The 13,679-nt window shown below is 39.8% G+C and overlaps 1 protein-coding gene across 11 annotated transcripts in view; it reads left to right on the forward strand.

Moving 5' to 3' along the window:
- GTDC1 (glycosyltransferase like domain containing 1) overlaps positions 1–13,679 on the forward strand; it is a 379,309-nt gene that overhangs the window by 302,631 nt on the left and 62,999 nt on the right. For 10 of the 11 annotated variants that reach the window (XM_045839087.1, XM_045839010.1, XM_045839173.1 and 7 more), the window contains one exon: positions 13,220–13,552. The exons of the other annotated variant lie outside the window; for it this stretch is intronic. In XM_045839087.1, the coding sequence (XP_045695043.1) occupies positions 13,220–13,552 (333 nt within the window). The remainder of the gene's footprint in view (positions 1–13,219; positions 13,553–13,679) is intronic. 11 annotated transcript variants of the gene reach the window in all.

A 13,679-nucleotide genomic window follows, 5' to 3' on the forward strand; every position in this document is an offset into this window, starting at 1 on the left:
CATGTGGCCTGTTCTTCCCTGATCCAGCATCCACCATGGTGTTTCACCTGGGTATCCATTTGCCTGGCACATAGTAGGCACTGCAGTTTTTTTTTTTTTTTGACTGATGAATGAGTGTTTTTTTCCTTTGAACCTTTTTCAACTAGGGATTTTGGTCAAGTGTTTCATACCTTTCTTTGCCTTCAAGTCTTGGTTATATTCTAGTAATAACCCAGCAATTTACTCATCGCTTACATTTTTACTCCCCTTTTTCAAAACTTAAAAATTCTAGAAAGTATAAAAACTCAAGGTAGAAGTGTTAGTATACTCACGTGATACACATACGCATTATTTCAAATATAAAGTTAACAAAATTATATCTTGTAATATTAGTTTGAAAGAGAGTTAATTCGAGTGGTCAAAAATTAGACAGCAATAGAATCAGAACTTGAGTGAATTAGTACTTAGCGCTGTAGCATTTAATGTGGGAGTACATGAAATGAGGTTGGGCTACAAGTTGTATTTGCTGGAAATTTTGATTTATTCGGGTTGTGGATGGGCAAATGAAAAGGGAAAAAAAAAGGACTGGATTTTTGATGCCCATCTGTTCATGCTTCAGAGACCTGGAAACTGATGTTTTAAATTTCCTGGTTTTACTTTCTTGGTTTATGCAGCTTTAAGAAGGGAAAAGATGGAACTGCTTGGTTAGAAAAAAATGAAGGAGTAAAAAGAAACATGAAGAAAAGTGAAAGGTAGAGAAAAAGTACCTTAGGAAACAAGTAATAGAAAGGGCAGAATATATATTTTTGATTCATAACATTGGACATTTTTGTAATTAATGTGCCTCTAGGCATGAGTACAAACCTTTGATTAGTAAACAAATGAAAATATGGTAACATATTAAAATGCCTGCCTTAAATCTGAAAGTTCAGGGCAGCCCAGTGTGAGTACAGAGGACCAGAGGGACTTGAGCAGGGTTTTCTGAAAATTCTTTGCATGTAACACTTCTGAAAAGTAAGTGAAAAATTAATGGAGAGCTACTGTAAAACTTGTAAGAGTTAAGAAAAATGTATCTTTAAGAAGGCATGGGTCTCTGGTTTATAAAGTAGGCTTAACTATGAAAAGGTCAGTGCAGTCTCAGCCGAGAGTTTTTAGAATGTCGAGTTTTTCCTTAGTAACGATGACAACATAATCATGATGATCTCCACCATTGCCATCAATATTCAAAAATAACAGTATTTACAAGCTCTTACCATTTGCCGAGCAGCATGGAAAACGTAATTCTGCAAAGCTGCATTAGTATTATCTCCATTTTGCAGGTGAGGTAACTAAGACCTTTCCCCTTGGTCAGCTAATGTGATAGGCCCTGAATCTGAAAGCAGACAACATGCTGAGAGCCCTGCTTGACCCGGAATGCCACTTTGCCCCTTAGTAATAATTGTAAGATAATCAGTAAGTTTTATTAGATGTTTTAATCCTATTCTTCTAAGAGAAATCTAGGAATAGCCTCATTCTTGTTGAATAGATAAGAAAACCCAGGTTTAGAGAGATAAATGGCTTTATTCACAACCAGGCAAAATTTTTCAGAAAATTCCTTTTATAAAATTCAGTTCTCTATTTTTAATTTTCATATTTAATTTAAAGAAGTAACCTTTTGTTTTACAGGAAGATTCACAAATATTGTCTCCTTCTTATTCCCTGCATTCTCTTATCATGTTTGATGGTCAGCTCTGTCTTTTATAATATTCTCTTGTCACTCTCTGTCAACACAGAAACTTCACACATCGTGGTGGTGACCCTTTCTGCTTTTTCCACAACAGCATCCAGTTGTATTCGTCTTCTCGGGCTGCCATGGTATTAATCATACCATAGACTGGGTGGTGTGAACAACAGAAATGTATTTTCTCACAGTTCTGGAGGCTGGAAGTCTGAGATCAGGGTGCCAGTGTGGTTGGATCTCAGGAGGGTTCTCTTCCTGGCTTTCAGATGGCTGCCTTCTGGCTGTGTCCTCACATGTGGTGGTGGGAATGGAGGTGGGGAAGGAGAAAGAGAAGGAAAGATCTCCTCCTCTTCGTATAAGGCACAGGCCTATCAGATTAGACCCCGATCCTTCTGACTTCATTTAACCCTAGCTACCTCCTAAAGAACCTGTCTATCTCCAGACATGGTGGTTAGGGCTTATGTAGTAGAAAAGATGTCATGCTCTGAAGGACACCCTCCAGTGGGAAACGTGTCATAGGGGAGTTCTTACATTTGTTTGGAAAGAAGAAAGTGATCCTTTCTTTAGTACCAGCTAATTTTCCATTCTGCTTTCAACCTCCAAATACTGGCTTCCAAACAAAAAAAAAAAATCATAGAACAGAACACATAATTACAGAATATTTTTAGAGTTTCCTTCATTGCTTTTTGGTCCTGTAAAAGTCCTGGGATTCCCAGCATAGTGAGAACATTTACTTGCCAAAGAGGCATGTATACTTACAAAGCAGCTCGGTGAATTGTATACAAGTAAAACAACTACTACCTCTTGCTTGAAAGAGACTACTTCAGTATCACATTTGGGAACTTTTTCCTTTTTTATATACTATCATTAAATTAAGTGAAGTGAATGGATGCAGGTTTGGAAACTTTGCCTCTGAGCTATTAATAAAACAAATGTTGAGCAAGTTATTAAGTTTGAATTTAAAATTATATCATTTTAGTAATGGCATCAGTAAACACAGTTTAGTTTAAAGATAATATGAATAATTGACAATTTGGGGGGAGCTAAGAGACCAAAATAAGTCAGTATGAAATGTTACTATATACTCACTAAAGGTTTATAAATGTAGACATGACCTCTTACAGATAGGCAAAGCTCAAATATTTGTTGAATGAATATTTGCTGACTGATTTAACCCAGTGACTCATTCATTGACAAACTTGGAAAGGCCGAGTTACCCAAGATGGTCTTAGGAATAACTCCATACGTATGGGTATTACATGAAGAAGCAAGGGAATGGCAGTTTACTTAGATTTACTCAGCTTCCCTGCATGCCATTACCAACACATGTTCTGTCTTTTAATCTCTCAATAAATTTGCAAACACGATATATTGTCCCATTTTATAGATTAGGAAACTGAAGTTCAGAGAAACTAAGTGATTTGAGTAACTTCACACATACAGGAAGTACCAGTGCAACCCTGTGTACCAACACAACCTGGATTTTCCCTCTTCAGCATTCCCATTTCTTGAGTAGATTTACTTAAGGTACTTGACAGAGATTTCTCTCTACCTGTTCTTCAAAAGTAATCCTTCCCATAGGCTTCCTGTAGGACCTTAAAGGTATGTTTGAGCATGGAAGATGATTAATACATTGTGGGAATTTGAGATTAGTTTCCAACAAGACCAACAAGGGAGAGATGATTCGAGTCTGGATAAAAGTGGGGCTTACTCCCAGTATAGGGTGCAAAGAGGTGCTTGGCCGGGGGAAGGGGTGCAGGGGGATGGGGAATCAGAAAGTGAGGTAAGGATCAGTGGGTAGAGAGCACTGAAAGTGGAGGTAGGAAAATTAAAATGATGTCTTTGCTGTTTAGTCTACAACTTTGCTAGCTGTGTTGAATTACTATCGTAAACCTTGTATAATCTAGAGGGGTTTGTTGTTCTTATAGATCTCTTTTTTGGGAGTAGAGAGCTTGAGAAGTAAGCATAATACATTTGTTCACAAGAATGCCTCTGGATTTGATAAACATTTATTCTGTCAACATACAAGGTAACTTTTCTTATTCTCATACATTTATAAGGAGCTTAACTTTCATCTGTGGGAGGGTATGTTAAAGGTTTATAAAAGGATTTTATAAAATCGCTCAAGACAAAATGCTCATACTGGTTTGCAGTTAAATTAGCAATGTATAAAATCTAACACTTTGAAATCAGGAGAGAATGGGGAAGTAACATGTAATTATTTAAGTTAAATAGTGCTAATCACATAAACTATGTAGTTAGAAGAGGCCATGTAACCATATGGTATAAATTAGGTAAACGGAAAGTGTTTGATTTTCAGAAATGATTTTCAGAAATGATGATCGGAAATAAATGAAAAGGAATAGGCTCATGGAAACAGAGCCATCTTTTTCCTATGACAGCCATAAATAACCCCAACTATTTAAAGGACAGATACAAGGGAAGGAAATGATGGGCCTTACACTGGCAAGAGGAAGCCAAGCTTCTCTTAAGGGCAGCCTTAAAGAGAAGATGCTGTCTTCATTAACCATGTCATTTCTGGGAGTAGACATGGCTAACGAGGCCAGCCTGATAGTCACAAAGTTGCTTTTCCTTTGGGCATGCATTTCTCAAGCTACCAAATGAGTTTGCTTGTTCATTTTAACTGCAGCAAGTTTCTGGGGAACCTGTGTTCCCATCTTGTCACAAAACAGATTCTTTGTGGTCCAGGCAAGACCATCCTGCCCAATGTCCTCTCACTGCTGTCACTACTTCATGTTGGCTTTCCACGTTTGCACCGTGGGAGGTGAAATTTGGTTCAGGCCCCAAATGCTGAAGGTCTAAATGACACGGCCCAACCAGCCACAATGGTGTTGTGTAGCTGTTCTCCCAAAGCAGTTGTGCTTTGTGCTTGTAGATTGTGATGGACTTGTCTGTGATCAAGTTTGTTCAAGCAATGTCCTGCCAGGGATTCCTTATCATAACAGCCTTCGTAGTTACATGCCATTGATTTGATGAGTATTATTAGCCCTTAGCCATCCCTGGGAAAGAAGAGCAGCCACCCTACAACCAAACACCAAGACTAAGTCTTTCTGTTTAATGCTGTGGTCTCCAAACATCTAGTTTTAATTATGATGGCTCTTTTTGCTTGTGATTCTTTTATTTAGTGAAGATAGTATGGCAAGAAGTATGGGGTGGGTTGTTTTGTCCACATGAGAACACTAGATCAGGATTTTTACTCTTAAACTTTATAGGTTTATATGGATTTATATAAATCTGCTTACCATGTAAGTGATGTATTAGACACATGTGGACTAGCATGACTTTTTAATTATCTTGGATATTTGCTTATGTGGCTAAATTCTAAAAATGTTAATTTTGTAATTAATTTCCAACACATTGTTTGGAAACAATGAATAGTTTTTGTTATAAATCACCCAAGAACTTAGATCACTGAACTGTGTGGATGTCTTCCCAGTTGGTTTTGGAAAAGTTACTTATCTTTGATTCTGATTCCCTTTCTCTTCAATTTTCAATATGTTTTCTATCCAGGAATTCACAGAAATTACTGTGATAAAAGAGCATGGTATTTTTTTCTGCTGTCATCCATATTAGCCTTGAACCATATTGTCTTCTGTCATTTGTTTTTACAGGTTCTGATTTTTTTTCAAACTTCCTTTTGTCTGCTGATGGGTGGCCTTGGTGTATGGCCTTTGGTTTGGGCTTTCATTATTTTCTCATGTGCGTGCACTTCGTCATTCATTCTGCTGTCGCCGAAATGTAAGATGTGCCTCCACTCATGTGGCTCCCATGCTTTTCAGACTGCAGCTATGGCTGCATGTCTCCCAGGGTCTCAGACGGTATCTTGTAGTGTTTGCCAGAGTACCCGTAGTTGAATATTAATTCCTTCTTTGGTTAGCTGCGTCGGGGTAGGGGTTCCTTGTCCCATTAGGTGTCAAGTTTGGGGAACAATAAGCACAATGTTCCTATCACATAACAGGTGCTCAATAAATAGCTATTAAATGAAAAAAGGAATGACTGAGTGAATATATGTATAGTACACACTAGCATGTGCTATGGGAAGTTTGATGAAGAAATGTTTAACTTTGTTTACCTGAGCATTTTCCAAAGTTTTTTTCTCATAAAACCTTCTCTAGTGTAACACCTCCATGTGTCCCATGGAACTAGCATTGCACAAAACACACCTTGTCCAACCCTGACCTATAGGATACAACACAGTAGCCATACTACTCTCCCTCCCCCAACCCTGAGCTATAGGCTGAACTCGGTCAACCCCCTCTCTGCAGACCAACTTCCTTATTCTAGTTGCTAATGCTATCCTCTTTCTTCATTGGATCTAATTTGGAATAATCTTTGATCAGTTATACTCTCTTTGCGTCATTTTTTTTCATGTTGTCTTCCAAATCTGATTTGAGAAGCAAGACTATTGATAGCCTCTGTCTTGAGGACTTTATCTGCAGGTATTATTTAAGAGACACTGTAAGTTGAACTCACTATAGTAAGTACTTTTTACTGAAATCTCTCAAAAAGATGTTTGTAAGCAGTATATACCACTGTGACATACATTTTCAGCCATGACATCCTCATCAACAGATGAGTAATATTAATGTCTTAAATTTAATTGACTTTGTATTAAAGTCTTCCCCTTGACTACCTCTGTTAGTCAACTAACGTTAGAGTTAGAGCTAAGAGTTAGACTCTAGCTTTTCGATGTTAGCAGAAATAACTAAGGTACCTACAGCATCAGCCTTAACAGCCTTTAATGCTTCTCTCAAATCTGGTCTGTTTCTGACTAATCTGAATAAGGCCTTTGGTCCTTCCTATAGGTTCAGCTCTAGGTTTGTTTGTTTAGATGTAGGGGTTGGGGAACCAATCACATTTAGGTCTAGAACATACTTAGTCCAGCTGTGTCCTTCAAGATCGTTCAGCACATATTAGGGTTTTGTGGCAGTGGCTCCAGAGCCACTTTAAGGGACAGAGGCAAGAGGAGAGGGGCACATTTGAAAGGAAAGTATGCAGTCAGTAGACCCCACTCTGGTTTCACAGATTGACTAGTGGTTGGGAAAAAGCTGGGGGTGGGGTCCCATGGCCAATAACAAATTGGAAGTGATTACAGTAATCAGAATATTTCTGAAAGTAGACACAGGTTCTGATAGTGCTTCTGAGAGACTTGTAAACAGGTAAAGATTTTCTATGAGTAATGGGAGCAGTGGCATTTCTTTAAGAAAAAAATGGGAGATTGTTAAATAGTAAACTGGGCATATGCTGTGAAAGGCAGCTCACTGGTTTTCTTTGGACTTTTTTTTCCTCTCACTTCTTACCTCAGGACCTCTCCTCTCCTCATTAGCACCTCCACCAGAGCTGGGGCAGAGGAAGGGACTGGAGGTGTTCAGACATGTGCCTATTTGCATAGTCAGTTCATTGCATTAACGCCAGGACAGCCAAGTCTGTCCAGTTCTGTAGAAAAGCCAGTTTTCCCCCATCAGTAACTTATTATTTTCTCTTTTAGCATCGTACGGTTTATTGCCAAGCTTCTCTTAACTGTACATTACAAATAGCATCTGATTAAGAATGTTCTGGATGGGTTAATTAGTGTGGTGACTATTATTAAGCAAACTGCTTGTTAGTATTATGCCTATTTGATCTTGGTATTGATGTGAAGTAATCGACCATAGAGCTACATTTAGAAAAGCTGGTATAAAGTTTTTTGATTTGTATTATGGCAATAAATTGTTTATATTAAACATGCCTATGAAAATAAGAGCTTCATGGCACAGAGAATCAGTGGACTTTGTGTGGAATGGTAGATGAGGATTGTTTTGTTTTGTCCTCTCCTTAAAGAAATATTAATAATAAATTTGTCCAGCTGCTGAAACCAAGTAGTAAAAAATTGTTTCAGCTTACTACTGCAGAGCTTATGAAAACTGAGGTGATTTGAACTTCCGTTATCCAAAGGACATATTTCTTTTTAGATTTAGCTAATTATTTAAATACTTCTCTGGGTAACAATTAATTCTATATAAATAAGGGTATTAAAAACATGAGAAGATATTGTAAAGACCAAGGACTAGATTATTATCTATATTATTATAGGTATTTTGTCCAGCCCTATTTTTTCCTACCTACAGCATTTCCATAGGGAATTTATTCCATGAGCTAATAAATTATACAATCAGGGAGTTTTTCTTGAAATTCAGCTTAAATTTTCCCATTCTTAATTTCATCTCATTACTCCTAGTTATACGCCCTTGTAGCAGGCTAAATAATTAGGCTCTTTCCTTGGAGACTCCTATTATGTACCCCTCTCGTTGTCACTTAGCCAAGCTATTCATATTTAGGTCCTTTAATCTGTCCTCATAAATCAATTCTTCCATTGCCTTAATCATTATTATTGCTCTTCTAAGAACTCTCTAATTTTCAAACATACACAGTTGTCAGGTGACCCAGATGAAGTCAGCATTCGCACAGTGACCCGTCCCCTCAGACCTGGCACCATCCTTCCCTGCACAGCATGCTCTCTGACAAAGTGGCATTGGTTTACTGGTGGTCACTTCAACACAGGCTCATCTTGTCCAACCCGATGGTCCAAACCGTGTTTTCCATGTGTCCAACTGGCATTCAGGTTTATTTTTCTGTTTTCTCTTTTTTTTAGGTAATAGTTTTATTTTTATTTTTATCTTTTATTATAATTTTTCCTTTACCATTTAGTACCCTTTTACCTCCTGCACCCACAGTCACCACACTGTTGTCCACATCCATGAGTCCTTTTTAAATTTCATAATGTTCACAAGCTGCATTTTGGGTTGCTGTTCATACTGACGTTCTGCATCGCCACCACCTACCAAGTCAGCCATCCACAGCACGTGCTGACACAGCATTCTCTCTCTCCTGGAGAACAGGTAGGACACATGTTGAGTAAAAGCGGACCTAGCACCTTGCCCACAGCTGAGTTCCCCATCAGTTCCCAGCTCCCACTGTGTCCCATCTCTTCTAATGTGCGAGGTTGCTCACATGCTGGACAATGGGAATGGATTTTATCAGTAAGATAGGTCATGCTACTGTTTTCTAAAATGAAGACAGATTGTTTTAATGCCCATCATTTTGTTTAATTGTGAATTCTTCATGCACTAAATTTGTAATTCTGTTAAAATCCTTTCTAAGCTTCCCTGGCATTTCTTATTTGACTTAAAATAATAGGTTACTTCACATGTTTTATTGTTGTTTTGAAGATATGTATAGATGTTCCTTCTCTCCCCATTTATTCTATTTATTTAGGAGAAGTTGAAGATATTATTATACTCTTTTTTTAGTTTTTATTTTATTTTTAATATATTTTATTGATTATGCTATTACAGTTGTCCTATTATCCCCCTTCATTCCCCCTCCACCCTGCACACCCTCTCCCACCCACATTCTCCCCTCTAGTTCATGTCCATGTGTCATAAGTTCTTTAGCTTCTACATTTCCCATACTATTCTTGCCCTCCCCCTATCTATTTTCAGCCTACAATCTATGCTACTTATTCTCTGTCCCTTTTCCCTCTCTCTCCTCCTCCCACTCCCCTGTTGCTAACCCTCCATGTGATCTCCATTTCTCTGGTTCTGTTCCTGTTCTAGTTGTTTGCTTAGTTTCTCTTGGTTTTGCTTCAGGTGTGGTTGTTAATAATTATGAGTTTGCTGTCATTTGAACTATACATGTTTTTTTTATCTTCTTTTCTTAGATAAGTCCCTTTAACATTTCATAAAATAAGGGCTTGGTGATGATGAACTCCTTTAACTTGACCTTATCTGAGAAACACCTTATCTGCCCTTCCATTCTAAATGAAAGATTTGCTGGGTAGAGCAATCTGGGATACAGGTCCTTGTCTTTCAGGACTTGGAATACTTCTTTCCAGCCCCTTCTTGCCTGCAAGGTCTCTTTTGAGAAATCAGCTGACAGTCTGATGGGAACTCCTTTGTAGGTGACTGTCCCCTTATCTCTTGCTGCTTCTAGGATTCTCTCCTTCATTTTTACCTTGGCTAATGTAATTATGATGTGCCTTGGTGTGTTCCTCCTTGGGTCCAGCTTCTTGGGGACTCTCTGAGCTTCCTGGACTTCCTGCAAATCTATTTCCTTTGCCAGAATGGGGAAGTTCTCCTTTATTTTTTGTTCAAATAGGTTTTCAATCTGTTGCTCTTCTTCTTCCCCTTCTGGTACCCCTATAATTTGGATGTTGGAACATTTAAAGATGTTCTGGAGATTCCTAAGCGTCTCCTCATTTTTTTGAATTCTTGTTTCTTCATTCTTTTCTGTTTGGTTTTTTCTTCTTTCTTTCTGGTCCACTCCATTGATTTGAGTCCCAGTTTTCTTCCCATCACTATTGGTTCACTCTGCATTTTCCTTCATTTCGCTTAGCATAGCCTTCATTTTTTCATCTAATTTATGACCAAATTCAACCAATTCTGTGAGCATCCTGATCACCAGTGTTTTGAACTGTGCATCTGATAGGTTGGCTGTCTCTTAGTCACTTAGTTGTATTTGCTGTGTGGCTTTGATCTGTTCTTCCACTTAGGCCTGTTTTTTTTTTTTGTCCTGTCACGCACATTATGTATGACGGGTGGAGCCTTAGGTGTTCACCAGGGCGGGGCAACCCAGTGGCTGGTTTGTAAAGCTGTTGTGGGGGAGGGGATCCAAAAGGGAACAAAGGGGATTGCTCCTCTCTTCATGGGACTTAAGTCCCTTCCGCTGCTTCCCCCAAACAAACTGGGCCTTTCTGGTGCTAATTCCTGTGTGGGTGGGCTTGTGCACATTCTAGGACTCCATGGGTGTCTCCAACACATTCTCCTGTGAGGCTGGGAGTCTCTCCCTGCTCCTCAACCCCCACAGGTGTTTCCAATCAGTGCCCCAAGGCACTATTTCCCAGCACTGGGACTCTGGGTTGCTCTCAGTGCCTTGCTTCACAATCTCCTCCTTGCTGGGTCTGCCAGTTGCCACCCCACGCCCCGAGGTCTGTCAGCCGCCACCTGTGTACCCAGGGTCCACCCGCTGCGGTCTTGCGAGCCCAGGATGCCTTACACTCCCTGTCCCACTGCTGTTTGTGCTGGGACCCCTCTCTGCCTGGCTGCCCGACTCTGCCCCTCCTACCAGTCTGGATGAACGTGTCTATTTTAATTCTTTAGTTGTCTGACTTCCATACAGTTCAATTTTCTGCCAGTTCTGGTTGTTATCCTGTTTCTCAATTGTTGTTGTCCCTATCTTGTTTGTGCGAGGAAGCACAGTGTGTCTACCTACATCTCCATCTTGGCCGGAAGTGCCTATACTCATTTTTTTTTTTTTTACTTTTCGTGTTGATCAACAGAAACTTTGTAAATGATTTTTAGTTCCTTAGATTTTCCTCGGTATTTGAAATTTGTATCACAATGAAAGTTGAGTAGATCCCTTAAATGTTTTGGACCTGTGCGTTCTGAAACCATAAACTGTATATGCCCAAGTTTCTTTCCATTTTAAATCAAGAATTAATTATTTTATTAAGACATACCAAGGGGGTTAGCACCATTTTTTTGTTTCCTCTATCTATGTATGTTTACCTATTTATTTCTTGGGGAGGGGGCTCCTTATACATTCAGGTGATTTTTCTCAAAAAACTTTATGAAACAAGCACAGAAGCCCCCCAGCTCCCGCAAATAAGCATTTTGATGCTGGAATGTACACAGCGTATTACAGTCAGACTTTGTTTCCAACTCACTGGGGAACCCCCACCATTCCTTAGTGTTGCTCAGCAGCCCCTGCTTTCAGAACTAGCAGACAAACGCCTTGTCAAACCCCTCTCTAAAGTGCCAGTTCTAACCTCTCAGCCCACTTTTTTAACTCCACCTCCACCCACCTCTCTTGAAACAGATGACCTCCTAATGCTTTGCTGACACACCTTGGATTCCACACACTTCCACCTGAAACTTTTCCACTTCCTTTTTCTCTCCTTCCCTCAGCGTTGTGAGAAAGCTAGATTTAATTCTCTTTTATAAGGCCCAACTTCTCCTGCCCCAACAAAACCCTGCAGTTATTCCATACACGGTATGTCATTTTTCTGCTTTCACTTTGTAAGACTTTTTTGTTTTATTAACATCCTGCTTCCTTCCCTAGCAGGTATCCCCAAGTGAACCCCCAGGTGGATACCCCTGTGTACACAGACCCTATTAAAAAGAATTTGCCTTGCCATTCAGACTCCTCTCCTCTCTCCTCCTCTTTCTCTGCTAACCCCCACCCCCACCCCCCACCTTTGCCACCACCATGCACACACCCTAACCTCTAGCCTGGCCTCTGTCTGCTCCCTCCATAGGAACTGCCCTTGGAGTAGCCAGTGATCTTCTAGGTAACAGGGCCAAAAACAACTTGTTGTTTCTGGTACTGTAGCACCTCTGCAATGTTTTACACCCCCTTTTACACATTTTAAGGTCTGTTGATAATTTTTTACACATTCTTTTGGGGCTCTTAATCCACTTCAATTGTATGATATTACTGTCTCAGATTGGCTTTCTACTCTTCCAGATATTCCCTATTGCTCTCCTTCCATGGTTCTTCTCCCTCACCTACCTCTTAAATGCATGCACTCTCCATTTCTTCAGTTATTCAGCAGTGCAAGGAAGGGGCCCAGCCTCTGGGTGGGTCAGGGACTCGATGGCCCAGTCTGCCTCTCTGGACCTCAGGTCCTGCCCCAGCCTCTTGGGGCTGCATGTCATCCCCTGAGGAGTTCATGTTCTTTCTCACCCTTTTCCTTGGATTGCGCTGTCCCCTCACAGAAATCCCGCCTCTTGGCCTTTCTAAATTCTTCAGTTAAAATTCTCTTTAAGGTTTTACTGATTCCTCTGTCAGAATTTCTCTAGTTCTCAGTTTAAAAAGTCAGAGTGTTGGTCCTTCATATACTGTGTTCCCCCACAAGTGAGTTGGCCATTCCCGTTCATCTCCCACTCCGCCTTTCTAAGCACTGCTGGTTGGCTCCCCAGTATTTGGTGAAATCCTTGACTTCGTTTTATGCAGATGCTTCTACAATCAGTAACATAAAATATACTTCACAAAATATTAGCATGGTCTTTTAATGAAAAGTGTATACAGGTTCCAAGGAATACAGAAAAGTCATGTGAGCAGAAATACCCAATTTAATCAAGGATGTTTTAAGAATTTTTATAGGATAATGAAATAAGCTTGAAAATAAGCCCTGGGGCATGCAGTGAGCACACTGGAGCTCCAAAAAGACGCGTGAAGGAAGAGTGAGAAACCATCACTCTCCTCTCGTTCTTTATACGTGCAGTACGGGATTTACAGCCACAGAAAGCCTTTGGAAGCTATTTAATGACAACCAGGTCCAATTCCAAACTTTTGAACTTTCTCTCTATGGCTGCTACTTTTTGTTCTCTTTCTAGTTTTTCTTACATCCTCATTTTTTCTCAGTTTCATACATTATCATCATGTCCTTACAGAAAGGTAAAGGGTATATTTTAAATAGTGTCTTCACTGAAAGAGTATTGCATTTCCTTTTTGTAACAGATTCATGCCCAAGCATAAAATGGCCCATTTACAAAAGATGCTCAGCCTTCGAGGAGATGGCAGTGCTGCTTCATCCATGGCCCTTCCTCTCCCTCCGGAGCAGGGAAGTTCTGAGAATATATTGGATAATGTTGAGTCGCAGTCTGGACCTTGTGATGCTGCACAACCAGAAAACCTGGGTAGCTCATTAATGCAGGAGTCATACTCGAAAATGCGAGACTCATTAGATAATTCAAGCTCTCATCCTGGAGAAAAGAAACAAAATCTGTATGACATTTCAAGTGGAGCTGATGATCAACAAAGACCGTTGCACATTGTCTGGCCTCACAGGTGGTAAGTTTAAAACACACCCATTTAATAGGAGTTACCAAACTGGTAATAGGAGACATATTCTCCTATTATATCCAGTAGGGGATGATTAGTAATTTGTTGTTGCTGTAGCTTTAGCAAAAGGTCATTT

Source organism: Phyllostomus hastatus, unplaced genomic scaffold, assembly GCF_019186645.2.
Source record: "Phyllostomus hastatus isolate PE091 unplaced genomic scaffold, TTU_PhHast_1.1 phas_contig_1, whole genome shotgun sequence".
Lineage (NCBI taxonomy): Eukaryota > Metazoa > Chordata > Mammalia > Chiroptera > Phyllostomidae > Phyllostomus > Phyllostomus hastatus.